The sequence below is a fragment of the Ailuropoda melanoleuca genome, chromosome 2 (genome assembly GCF_002007445.2).
Source record: "Ailuropoda melanoleuca isolate Jingjing chromosome 2, ASM200744v2, whole genome shotgun sequence".
NCBI classification, from domain to species: Eukaryota; Metazoa; Chordata; class Mammalia; order Carnivora; family Ursidae; genus Ailuropoda; species Ailuropoda melanoleuca.
Window position 1 is genome coordinate 29,269,396 of NC_048219.1, and position 13,965 is coordinate 29,283,360.

The following is a 13,965-nucleotide window of genomic DNA, read 5'->3' on the forward strand; positions in this document are numbered from 1 at the left end:
GGCGCAGGCGCCTGCCTCTTAAGCAAAGGTTTTCCAGACTCAGGGGCTGCCGCAGGAATCAGGTGTCCACCTGGCCACAGACTTGCTGTGTTATTGTACCACTCCGGGCCTCAGTTTCCCCATCTGTAAGTTGAGAGGGTGCTTCTTAACACATATTCCACGACTTGATAGTCGATTCACATTCCAAAAAGCCTTCTCAACAGTGGACCACAATTTACAAACTATTTTCACAGGCTCTCACCGACTTCTAAAATGCTTAAGAGGCAGGGAAAAAAACCAAAACAAAACAAACCCAGGCCTTACTTCACATCGTTTCATATCACAGATGAAACAGCGAAGGCTCAGAGAGGCCAAATGACTCACCCAAGGCCGTCTGGAAGAATCAGAGCTTGGACCTCGGGCCATCCAAGTGGAAATCCTGTGTACCGCCGGTGAGGCCGCTTTAGTTCCCGGCACTGAGCAGGGAGCCCACCTGCGGCACACACCTGGGACGACCCGCCCGCCACCCGCCTCGATACCGCTCTGGCTCCCATCTGCAAAGCCCGGCTCTGTCTACCCGGCAGCTCACAAAGCTGCGGCTAGCAGCCCGGGCGCGGGGGAGGTGTGCCACCCCACAGCCCGCTCTCGCCAACGGCTTTTTGTGACTGGCCTTTTGTGACCGGGAGAGAAGGATCAGAGGAAAACCTCAGACAGGGGCCCCAGGGAGCAGCCGTGCTTCTTAAGGTCAGAGGACTCTGAGACAGAAGTGAAATGTCAGGGGCTTCACCCCAAACACACAAAGAGCGGGAGACACAAAGCCTGCCTCGGGAGCTGTGCAAACAGCTGTCACCGGGAGCAGACACAGAATTTGGGAGGCTGGGCCAAGCTGGGTCAGACAGGATGCCCTGAGACCTATTCTCGAGATTCTTGCCGTAGCCAGAGCCTGAGCCTTGCAGATGTTCAGACAACACCCTCCACAGGGGGCGGGGGAGGACAGGCGGGAGGAGCTGGCCTGTCGCTGGCCAGCAGGGATGAGCTGCAGACTTCAGGGGGAAGCTACCGCTGCTTGTTCAGCATTCGCCAAGCATCTGCTGAGCCCCTTCTACACGTCCTCCACACGGAGAATACAGCAGCCAACACCAAGGCAGCCACTGAGGAAACTACCAGGCACCACTCTGGAAGCGAGGGGCACGGTGGGGAAACCGTTCTCTCAAGACCCCTCGGGGGTGGGATTCATTCCCTCCTTATTACAGCTCACAAAACGGAGGTCAGCGATCGCTTGTCACTTGGCTCAAGTCACCCCACCTGTGGGTGTCAAGATTCAGTCTCAGCCCTCTCTGGGCTAGTGGCTTCCAAAGTTTAGACTGAGACCCACAAGAAGGCAGATTTTACTTCACAAACCCAGGACACACGTTTATTCACACAGCGATCACTGAAAACAGAAGTTTCCCCAAACAAATACTTATGCTTACTCCATGTGATAACAGTTGTTTCATTTTTTGTAATTGCCAGTCGTGACCCACTAAGTTGATTTCCCAAGGCACTCATGGGTCACAACTCACAGTTTGCAAAACAATGTGTTACCATGTGCCACTTGTCCATCTCCATTAAAACGTGTATTTAGCACACTTGATCCCTGGGCAGGGATCAGACCTTTCTCGCTTCTCAGGGCACAGAGTCTATCTCACCAATCGGGATTTATTCAAGACTCTGCAGTTGGCCCCAGGAGTGGGGGTGGCACAAAGGGGGTGCAGATAAGAGCTGCCCTTCAAGAGATTTTAATCTACAAGGTGGGAAGGGAAGAGATACAACCTTGACCCAAATCGTTCTCTTTCTGGTCAGCAAGTAGCAAGTGAAGACGAACAGAGTTCCTGGGGATAAAAGAAGAAAGGAGGGGTGTTCCCACGGGGGTGGTCCTGGCAGGCCTGGTGGAGACAGCCACATTCCAGGCCAGCATCTGCCCTACAGAAGGGGCAGGGGAGCAAAAACCCCATCTCAGTTGGTGTGGTACCACGTAGGGGCCACAGAAAGGGTCAAAGGAGGCGGGGAAAGTTCCAGATTCCTAGATCAAGAGACGTGACCAGCAAAAGAGAAAACGGACACTTGAATGAACAACCCAGTCCAGGTGCCAGCCAGGAGTGCCCCTGAGTGAGTCTCATTTCATCCTCACAAGCACCAGGGCTGGTCTGGAAGCTGTGTGTGTGACCCTCGCCTTCCAAGGGCTCAAGGGTACTTGAAGATGGCCGAGTCAAATCCAGAGATCCAGAGCGCTATTCAACAGGTGAGGCAGCCAGTGCCGGTTCCTGTCCACAGGCACACACCTCTCACACCGAGACCATTCTGCTGCTGCCTCCCTCTTGGCCTAGAGAAAGCCAGGATCCATACAGGGCCCCAGGTGAGGTCACAAAAGGAATAGCAGACATTTACATGGAGCTTCTGCTGCACCGGGCCCTAGGACAGAGGTGGGGTGCTTGCAGGCACAGAAGCGCATTTCATCATCGTGACAACCTCATGAGAGTATACTTTATCAACCCCATTTTCCACCGGAGGAAACGGAGAAACAGAGAGGCTAATCAACGTGCCTGGGTTTGCACAGCGTGAAGGGCAGCAAGGCAGCACAAGGCAAAGGAAAGCGTCCCAGATCCCGACTGGGTTCGCAGGCTTGAGTCCTACCGGCAACCTCAGGTGAGGCATCTTTCCTCTCTGGAGCTCAGTTTACCTATCTGTAAGATGACTAGGTGACCTCCAGTTCCATCCCCTCCAATCCTGCTAGGTACATAAACGCTAAATACATTTCTCGGCTGCCACAGAGGGTGGGACTGTTTACCTTCTCCCACCATCTGTCCTGACTGCATCCTGGTCTCTTGGAAGACCGAGATCATTCCGCACGAGGCTTTCTAAGCACTTATCACATCCTGGGCTGCATCTGTCTCTTCAACGAGACAGTGAGCAGAGCAGGCACTCAGTCAGTGAACCGGATCAACACCGCAGAACTCAGTGGTGTCTCCTGCTCCTGGTCTGGGAGCCAACTGACCGAGCCCGGAGAGAAAGCAGCCGCCACACCAGCACCAGCTTCCCACAGACCTGCAACAGTGACACACCCCTTCCCAGGCTCGCTTCCTAAGGCTCCTTTTCGGGACGCCTAGCCCAATCAAAAAGTCAAGTGAAATGGGAGGCACGTAAGGGCAGGCTACATACCGAAAAGGACGACCCAACTTAGCAGCTTTCGATCCTGTCCATCCCCGTAAGCGTCTACACAGCACATCACCACACAATTAACCACCCCGACAGGCTTCCTTGCCTTTCAACCCTCTATGGCAGGATGAGCAAGGACAATCCCTGTGCCTATTTCTCAGTGGAGACGACGCACCTTGAGAAGTGGCGGCTCCCCCAGTAACAAGGGGTATGGAGCCAAAATTTGAATCCAGATTTCTGCTGATGTCAAGATGCAAGCCCCTCTGGGTCTTACCATTTCGCTATGCGGGACTGGGACAGGACTCCCCTGCCCCATACAGATAAGGGGTGCAGACGTCTCAGGGGAGCACTTATCGGTGCCAGCTTGTGGCAGGACTGCCCGCTCTGCCCCTTGCAGGGGTGTGGGGATGAGACAAGACAAGAGGTATGGAGGGAGAGACTCCAGGGCACATCAGGGGAGCCCAGGCACTAGAGGGCATCATTGGGAAATTCAAGTGTCCAGTTCCCTGAGGTCAGCCTACTCTCCCAGAAAAAAGACACTGTTGTCCCCATCACATTAAAAGTTTTGGAAACTTTAGGGCTGCAAAGAGAAAGGAAACAAACTCACCAAGCACAAGGCACAGAGAGACAACCACTCTATGTAGGTGATACTACTCAGCTCTCAAACAACCATCCAAAGGGATCATCTCCCCCACCCGCAGAGGAGGGAACGGAGGATCTGATAGTCCACCCCACCAGGAAACGACGGTGAGGGCTAGAACTTAGGTGTGCGTCCCAGCCACCAGCCAGAGCCCAAACCCTTCAAAATCCAGAGGATTCAAGACCTGAGAAAAGAAAAACACGGGAGAGAAACATTTCTAAAACCCATTCACCAAGGCTTCAGAAAACCCCATTACCCTGACGAATCAAAAACAATCGTTATTGTCTATTTGCTGTAAGCTCCTAGCAACATGTATTAGAGAAGTTTATGTGAATCGTCTCACGCACTTGTGCCGTGGTCAGAATTATTACCAAGCTAAAAAAGATTAATTTTTCTAAATACTCTAAACCCTAGACACTATTATAAAGGCTACAGCTAGTGTAACATTTCTGTTATCTTGGCTGACAGACCCTCAAGCACACACCTCCCTTCCACTTCTCCCTCTTAAGACTTAAACACACACACAGGCAGAAAAGTCGGGGGAAGGGGCAAGGCAGGTCTGGCCTGAGGTCTCCACTACAGAACCCGCTTCCCTTGGAAAATTAAGACAGCCTAAGAGACACTGCAGGGAGAGCTGGGTGTCTCTGGCTCCTTCAGAGCCGTGGCTGGCACAGAGCTAACTCTTGGTCCAAGTTTGCAAATGCTTAGCTAACAAAGATGGCATTATGCAAAGACGTGCACACGGCTGGTCTTGGAGTTCAAATGAAGTGACCACTGCCAAAAACTTTGTTTGGGTCCCCACGACTCTACCCCCACCTCCCCGGCCCCAGCCCCACCTCCTGCCTTGAAATAAAGGGCAAGGATTTGCAATTTGGGGTCTTGCCGCCACTTGAAACCCATTAAGGTGGCTACGCAGCCTGGGTTCTGGCAAAATGCAATTCCAGTTACTCATTTAGTGTTTAATTAGCTACCGATGGAAGAGCCTGGCAGCCTTGGGGTTAGAGGAATTGCAACAAACGGGGTAGGAGCCCGAAGAAAGGATGCAACACAAAGTCTAAGCTCCAAGGCGGGTGGGGAAAGAAATTACTGTGTGTATGTTTTGTTTTTTTAATCTGCCACACAAGAGTGCCAAGGGTCAGAGCCAAAGGCAACTGCTATGAACTTGCCAGGACCTCTGGGCAGATGGCTAGGCCGGCTTATCTCTGGGGAGAGTACTGCCCGCTCCTCAGAGCAGGGTCTGGCCCCTCCCCTCCCATTCTGCCTGCACCACCCAGCCCTCTCCTGCCCCTGCCCCCAAATGGTTCTGGCAGGCGTGAACACTCCCCGCCTGGCAGGAACCCCAGCTCAGCACATCCAAGGAGAGCCCTCTCAAATATCACTTTGCTATTTCAAACCCACCAAGGACGCTGGACCCCTGCCACAGAGCCACAAATACCTCAGCTCGCGTCCACGCCTAGGCCTCTGGGGCACTTTCCTAATCCCCCTTCGCAGCCTGGAGACACAGGCCCACAGCTGGAGGTGAGGGGGTCAGTGGAGTCCTGCGGCGGGGACACAGGGGAAAGGGTGCCAGGCCCGCCTTGTCAGGGGCTCACGACAGCAGAGCAGAAAGGGAGAAACTGAGGCACAACACTCGCCAAGGTCATGGGATTCCACATCTAGTATATGCCCCAGGTTCTTCACGGGGCATCACAGAGGGGCTGGGGTTAGGGGAAGCAGTCTGTACACCTTCCAAAATCAGGTACAAAGTCTCCTTTGTGGGGACACATGTATTTTCTGGAAGGAAAGGCCAGAGCTTTTATCACATTTTCCCTGCCAAAAGAGCCACTGTACCATAACAAACTCCCTTCCCAGGCTCCTATACCACCTCTGCCAGTGACTCTGCAGTTCACCTCTCTGCTGAACGCATTCCTTCAGGGACTATATGTGGACACACTAGGGGTCAAACGCAAACACCTCCCCTCCATTCAGCAGGAATTCTGTTCAAAAGTTGAGAAGAACCTGAAAGACCCACATCTAGTCCCAGCTCTGCCACCAACACCCCCCTCCCGCCTGCTACATGCCCTTGGACAAACTATCTAAACTCCAGGCCTCGGTTTCCTCATTTGTGAAATGGGACTGAAACTTAAGAATAACACCTGACCAATAAAGCCACCATGAGGCCCAACCACAAGCCTGCACTGAAAGGCTTTATGAGAACCGCAGCGACGTGAGCAGTGCAAGGAGCCCCCTCGGCTCTCTAGCACCTTCAGCTCAGAGGCCATGCCTCTGGATCTTGCCCACTCCGCTCATGTCTTGCCACCAAGAAGAAAACACACCATTAGCTACCACAGAAAGGGAAAGGGCTGCTGGTAGCCAAGAAGGCACCAAAGATCCTTCTTTGTACCAGCCACATGGACCCGGGGGGAGAGGCAAGCAGAGAAGGTGGCCCAAAGTGAGAGACACAGGTTGCACTGGGAGCGTCCAACCCACAAAAGGCCAGGCCTCAGACAACAGGGTCTAAGAGAACCCAATGGCACTCCAAGGGCTTTTCCCGATGCCCTGAGAAGTGCTGCTCTGGTGGGAGTGGAAGAGCCCCCGAAACCGCAGCAAGGTCCCCGTGAGCCTCCTCCCAGGGCGTCGGGGCTCTTCGGACTTAGGGTAAACCAATTTCTCAGAAAAGTCCACTCCTGCACTGAATGCCCGAACACTCCACGTTAAATGTAGTCAACATCAGGGTGCCCGAGCTTACAAATAACCTGCCAGGTGTCTGGGGGGACAGACTGTGACTCAAATAAAAACTCACCAATTCAAAGAAAATTTAAACCCCCTCCCTGCTGAGTCACCTGGTTCATTCCAGGCCCTATAGCCTGGCCCTGACCTGAGAGGAGCCTTTATGATCACCTGACCCCTGACCGCACTGTCAGGAAGGGGAGACAACTTGTCAGGAACATAAAATCTTTTCCCTAAGAGAGCGGAGACCAGGATCTTCCCAGTGGAGGTCCTTTCCAAAGACCCTTCCAGCCCCACAGCAGCCGGGCACATCCCCTCATCCCTGCCCCAAAAGCTCTTAATACTCACAACTCCCTGCCACCCCCAAGGCCTGGGTGGGTACCTGGGCCGCGCAGACTTCCCCCCAAACCATGAGAATCTTTGAATCGCCTCAATGGCAAAGGGAAGGCCAATGACTGGACACTCTTATTGACAAGATGTAAGGGAACTAGTTTACCAGCATTGGAATCGCCTGGCTCTAGACCACCCCGCAACAGTGAAATCACCAAAAGAACATCTTCCAATATTCCAATGGCGGTTCTAGGCTAGGCTCCTCAGTGACTCCAAATTACCTATTCTTTCTCACCTATAGTTCCTTAACCCCTTCATTCAATTAGCGCGCATGCCTACTGTGTGCAAGGTATTGTGGGAGCTACAGAGATGAGTAGCTCTGTAAGTCAATGAATGGTCTCTGGCATGGAAAAAATTAATAAGCTGTAGTTCAAAGACAAGCCTAAAAGAGAAATTAGTCGGAACAGATGCAAACAAATGGCACCTGCCACGGACCAGCGGGGCTGGGCCCCAGCAGCGTCAAGAGCAGCGATTCCGGAGTCAGTGTCGGCCTGTGTTTGGATTCTCACTCTACCGCTTAGCTGGGAATTAACCTTTCTATGCCTCAGCTTCCTCATCTGCAAAATGGAGTTAACAACTCCTCCTCTCACCCGGCCACTGGCCGCTTGAAATGAGAGACTGAACCGAAGCACTCAGCCCAGGGGCCCAGCACATGGAAAGCCGCCAAGAGAGGCTGTGTATAGACAGTTTCCATAGACAATGAGATGGAGTGATCAGAGTGTGCTAAAAAAGGTCATAAAAGTCCACAAAGAAGTTAAAAGGTGGAGAGGATTTGAATGGATAACAGAGGCATGCATTCCAGACAAAAGGAAGGGAGCCCGGCAAGAGACAACAATAATTGTAGCAAGAAGGAATGAGGGCTACTAGATGGTAGCCACGGGAATGGAGAGAACACATGAAGATCTGAGGACAAAGAGAAAAGAGGGTTCCTTTTCTTAATTTTCTTAAATTTCTCTTCATTTACCAGGTGCTCCTCTGTCACCCCTGCAACCCAATGCCACCCCATAACTCCTTCACCACACAGATGTTCCCTCTCTGTCGCCCCTCATCACTCCAACCCTCCCCCCGCCACAGCCTCACTCTCAAGCCAACGACACCCAGTGGATTCCAATCTAGGAGAAAGGATTTTGATCCCCAAATCTATGAATCCTCGGCCTCAATCAGTGTGACTTCAACGCTTGCTAGCATCTCCTACATGTCTACGCCGATTTCAGTACTCGCCACGTAATTCTGCCACCGTTCCTTAACAGATTATGGAAAGCAAACCCATGCAAGCTTTCACTGCCACCCATATTGTTTCAAGATGGTAGACCAAACGACAAATTGCCGCAACCTTACATCCTTTGCTAGAGTGCCAAACTTAGTTAAAAACTCTTAACTTCTCTGATAGCTTGCAAAAAATACCATAGACATCCTCTATGAAGAGATTTACTTGAAATAGGCACGTCCACCTATCTTCCCAACTCTAAAATGAAACCATTTGCACAGCAAAGACTGGCCACACAGGAATGGGCTCTCCGTAGGTTTTAAAAAAAAAAAAAAAAAAAAAAGGAAGATTTTTACTAGGTAGAAAGGTCAAATTCACCAACTATTTTTATATGCCTGATGTACCTTCTGGCCCCCTCCCCCAACCTCCAGCTCAGGAAACCCTATGATCATCACCAGGGATTTTCCCAGAAGAACCACATCACAAGAGAACCAGTCACCTCACCTTTTACTACTGAAAGTTTACCAGACCATAAGTGCCGTTCGCCAGCTTCTCTTTCTCAACCCTGGAGAGGGCACAAGCACTGGGCCATTTCCTCAGCTGTCTGTTCCAAGGGCATTAACTTTTCAGTTGTAACAAAATTTCATCCCATTGAATAGTCTCAAAACCAGTGAGTCTCCCACGGAGTCTCTAACTCCTCATATTACAGGAGAAATTGTCACCATAAAGATATTCATGGTAATGGGATTTGACCGCTTGTGAAACTCAACCAGATGGGTTCTGGTGTCCCAGGCCAGTTCCTGGTGTCCTAGGTGTGTCCCCGCCTCTGGATGCAGGGGACACACAGGGCCTGGCCAAGTGGGTAAGCCCTGACAACATTCAAGAAACCAAACTTCCATGCGCTAGAGCTTGGAGACCATTCCTACCCACCTCACGAAAAAGGGCAAGACCAAATAAACCACATCTTATGTGCCTGTACGCACGCGTTCACACACACACACACACACACACACACACACCACACCCACACCTACAAGGCCAATGGGAAGCAAAGCCTGGAAGGAGGCTGGGAAGAACTGCAGACACTTCCCCTTCCATCTCCCACCCCACCCCCCCGGATCGTGTTTCATCTGATCATAAATTCTGACTCCAACCCATGTTTGGAGTCTAATATTTTTTTTTGAGGGGGACTGCCATGGGAGATGGATATGCAGCAGACATCGCTCTTATAAGCGTTTCATAAATCTTGGGAAACTCATCCGGGTAGAGGATGAATGATAGGGTAGCAAGCGCTATGATGTGATGAAATTAACTATCTTCACAAGAACATTTTGAACACAAGATTATGGACCAGCCAAGGACCTCAAAGTATACGCGGTCTTAGGGGGCACAACGTGAGCCCTCCACCCGAGCACGCGCGCGCGCACACACACACACACACACACCCCCAAAACATAATGAAAAGACTGCTCCCTGGGAAGTAAGGAAAGAGTCCACTTCACCAAACTCTCACTCAACCACCCCTTCTGCTCCGAAACACAAGTTTCGTATTTGCTTTTTTTGTGGCGGTGGTGGTGGCCAATTTTTTAATTAAACCAACACCAAGGAGGCTCGGTCCCTTCCCAGCTAACTGTCCACTCTGAACATCAACCTCACACGGCTGAGCCCTGAACACCACCATTTAATCCTCCAGATAGGTATCTCACTCTTCCGCATAACAACATCACGAAACACCGAAACACCGTTCCCCAAGTTAGAATGGGGCAAGGGCAGCAGGGAGGTGGGCAGAACAAAAAGAAAGGCCAGGAGAAAACAAAGACCACTGCCAATTGGCTGTGTATTTGACTCTGGTACTAAAGAAGTTAGAGTTATCCAACCCTGTAATTATTGCCAGGATTAAAAATTTGTTACTCACGTAATCATGAAAGGCTTTTGCTTCACTCGAATGTTCACAAGTGTCTCGCCTTTCAGGAGCTGCACAGTAAAGGTCCCAAAATACGCTGCAAGTCAAAAAATAAAATAAGGTCAGGTTACTGATTGTTACTCACGTACCAACAAGTGTACAACGTACAGACTAACAGCAAGCGGTCTCCCAAAGGCTCCAATCCCACACTTCCAGCCTTTGTCGGGCAAACTTGGGCTTGAAAACACAACGGCAAGCCAAACCTTTGTAAGGTAGGGTTAGGGTTAGGTTAGGGTTAGTTCTCATCGATCAGGCACCTACTGCATGCTGGAGGCCTCGCGCCCGTGACCCTGCTTGTAACTACTGCGGTTCTATAAGGTAGGTGACTATCCCTACTCTATTCAAGGGACAACTGAAGTTTGGATGAGTTAGTACAACCCATTCATGGGTGCCCAGACAGAACAGGCAGGAATCTGCATAAGAATCCAGGCCTGCTTCATCTGTGCTCCTTTTACCACCACCTCCCCAACCAAAATGGCTACATTTCATAAAAAGGTTAAATTGTCAAAGTCAGAACTATGATTCATAGGCAGAGCGGTCTGGGTGACTAGCAATAAAGGAAACCTACAGGTTCTTAGTCCCAGAGCCCACACCCCCACCCCTCCCATCTCACCCCCATGCCCAGCCAGGCCCTCCCCCAAGGAATTCTTATGCAAGAACCACCCCCCCAAAGAATGCATATCAATTAGCCAAAGGAGAGGTTGTCACAGCCCAAATATCATGTCCTTTCATGTTGAAGTAACCCTCCTCAGAGAGGCACCTGTCCACCTATCCAGCAAAGGGGGCCAGGGCGCGGGGGCGGGGGGGCAGAGCGTGCAGGGGGACGGCGAGATGTCTCTGCCTCACCCACCTCCAAGATTTGGTGTAGTCACCCTAACACTTTGTATTACATGAGAACAAACCTACACATCACTTGTCAGCCAGTAAAACCTTACACAAACACGGGGTAGTCCTTGGTATTAATACAGGGCAGTAGAAACCCTCTCCGGGTCAGGAGCCCAAGATCCAGGGCTCGGAACCCACTTGAAGGAAATGGGCACCAGAGCAGAAGTCTGACTCTTGGTCTAGTGCTCCCGTCCCCCTCACCAACAGTTAGCTCTGCTGGTCATCAGACATGCCATCTCACTCAAGGTGTCTCAATTCCAGGGCCTGACCAGCTCAGCCAATCAGAGCCCCGGCTTCCTCCCACCTGGAGGGCCTCGGCTGTCATTTGCTCAGTGTTGAATGGCACGAAGCAACTTCTAACTAACAAGACCACAGATACAGACACTCAGAGCCACCACTGCTCACGTCCAGCCCAACAGACTATCCACATTCCTGGGGCGGAGGCAAGGTTGGAGAAGATGGGCAGGGGCGGGAGGGGGGGCTTATGGACAGAACAAGAAAATCAGAGATTTCTAGTAGCTGCAGAGGAAGGCTCAAAACATTCCTTTCTGTCCCTTGAAGCTGCACACATTTGATTAACCTCGCCACACACTAAAGATTTCTAACACTACCAACTCCCCAGCCCCTTCTCAGTTAACTTTTACTCCTAAACCCGAGCTTCTGCAAAATCCTGATGGTTAGACGCACCAACCCCGCTCACATACTGCTCTCCAAAAACAACCCCAGAAAACCTATCACCCACTCCTACAGGTAGAGTCCTCAGGCCACAACACTGCAGTGCCAAGGTTGGCAGAAGTAATTAAAAACTCATTTTCTCTGTGCAAGTTAGAACAGACACTTCATCCCCCCGCATTTCAAAGAGACTCGGAACAGTAAGCTGAACTATTGGTCAGGTAAACGCACGCAAAGACCCCAAGACATGGCACTTCGATCCTTCTGAACTCCACCAAAATATCAAAGGCCATTCTGCTTTCTTGTCCTTTTCAAAAGGACGTCAAAGACTCCACCAATCGGTCCCGCAAAACATCCAGGTCTCACCACTCACAGCGACTCACTCCTGCTGACCCTGAGCCTCCGTTCTTACGCAAACCTACCAGGAGACTAGACCTAGAGAGGTCCCACCCCAGCAGGACCCAAATAAAGGAGAGAAAGGGTCACAAATAAGGGAGAGCCGCGTACTACCAACTACAAGCGTTCTGTGAGGTCAACACCAACCAGTTAAGGTTCTTGGTAAAATGAAACTTTGTGGTTTCAGGGATGCTGGGGGTTGGGGGGGAGGGCCCACAGAGGAGAGGAAGGTCCGGTCAGTCTGAATCAGTATCTTTAAAGGAAGTGGCAGCCCCTTCTTGCTTTTTCTCAGGGTGCCTGGAAAAGGCCCCAGTAGAGTTGCTCTCTCAAGGTTTTGAACTCACAGAAAAAAAAGGGACAGGCCAGTTGTAAAACAGACCTGGTATCCTCTCCACCCTACCCCACCCCCACTCCCTCTAATTGAAGCAGCATGCAGAATTGACAAAAATCCTTCAAGGTTTTTTCAAGCCCCCGCCTGGTGCCCCAAAGAGAGATAGAAAAGTAAAGGAGTTTCTACACAAACACTGGGCACGATTTAATAGGTTCTCAATAGAAGGGGAAAAAGAAGGCAAAAACTTCAGGGACCAGCCTCTCCTGTCCTTTTCCTCCTTCACCAGCCCTGGTCTGAGTGCCCAGGGGTACCCTGTTCTGTGCCAAGCCTGAGAGCTAAGGCATGGGGGTCTGCTCCAGGCCTCCTGTCTTTGTTCACCCAGACCCAGGTCTCAGAACAAAACAAACACACACACAAAACTATCACACAAACTTACCACCACCACGAGTGCAAAAACCCAGGCGGTTCTCCCAACGTGATGTTTTTTTCCCATCGAATCTGGAAAGCAGAGAGCAAAGACCACTTAGAGGAGCAGAGAAGGGTGGGCTGGGGGCTTTCCGGAGCCAAAAGGCTGTGAAGACCAACTAACAATAAATGCCAAAAGGTGATAAAAATTCAAAATGGTGGCCACAGTGGCTGCTCCTGAAAACAAAGGCTCTAAGAATAGTGGGGAAGAGGGGGTGTCAAGAAATTGGATGATGGGGGGGGAGTTCCACTCACCTCCGACAAGAAGGTCTGTGCAGATTTCTGTGCTCCTACGTGCAGTAAATATTCGTAGACGTATAAAGCTAATCTGGAAAGTGGGCAAGGGGCACAGAAAGAGAGGGCGTCAGATCACACGGGGCGCTCGCTTCTGGACCTTGCCAGCAGGCTTCCAGCCCTGTCTGCGCTGTCCCATTGTGGCCCCAACCAGAGGTGAGCAGCTAGCTCGGCCCTGACTCGGGGCCGCGGGTGGAGGGAGTCAGGAGGTGGGTACCAGGGGACGCGCTGCCTTGAGCCGTGAGGGCTGGAGAGCAGCCCCCAAACTTGAACTTCCAACTGGCATCGGGGCCAAACCTACCTAGGTCTCTCAAACTCTCAAACCTCCCGACCACAGAGCCTCCTTTTCCCGACCCACTCGTTGCCACCCTCTCTCCAGCTCTGAGGGTCCGGGGAGACTCAGTCCTGGACTCCGGGGTGCTCAGCGCGCTCTGGAGAGGGCAGCAAAGCGCCACCCTCACCAGCTCCCCCTCAAGCAACTGTCCCCCAAGCCCAGGACCAAGCCGGCGCCGCCGTCCCTGCCCAGCGCGGCGCCCGGGAGGGCGCGGGCGGGCGGCGAGGCCGAGGGCAAGCAAGGGAGAGCGCTCCCGGCCGAACAAAGCCCCCCGGCACGCACTCCTCACGCCGCCGGCGGACAAAAGGAGCCTTCGGGGCTGCTGGAGCCACGCGCCCCCTGCCCGCACCCGCGGGGCAAAGTGCGGCCGCCGCGGCGGGCGCCCAGGCTCGCGCTCGGGACCTCGCCCACCCCTCTCCGCGGGCCCCCACTCCCGGCACGCCCCGAGGCCACCAGGTGCCCCCTCCGGCCGGCGGCGCCCCCCGACGCCCCGGCCTCCGCCGCC

The 13,965-nt window shown here is 52.3% G+C and overlaps 1 protein-coding gene across 1 annotated transcript in view; it reads right to left on the reverse strand.

The window, feature by feature from the left end:
• Window positions 1–13,201, reverse strand: part of SSBP3 (single stranded DNA binding protein 3) — a gene marked incomplete at its 5' end in the record, with an annotated part of 169,266 nt that extends 156,065 nt beyond the window's left edge. Inside the window, 3 exons of the mRNA XM_019795857.2 lie at window positions 10,036–10,120; window positions 12,804–12,865; window positions 13,088–13,201. Coding sequence (XP_019651416.1) covers window positions 10,036–10,120; window positions 12,804–12,865; window positions 13,088–13,201 — 261 coding nt within the window. The remainder of the gene's footprint in view (window positions 1–10,035; window positions 10,121–12,803; window positions 12,866–13,087) is intronic.
• Window positions 13,202–13,965: the final 764 nt, after the last annotated feature.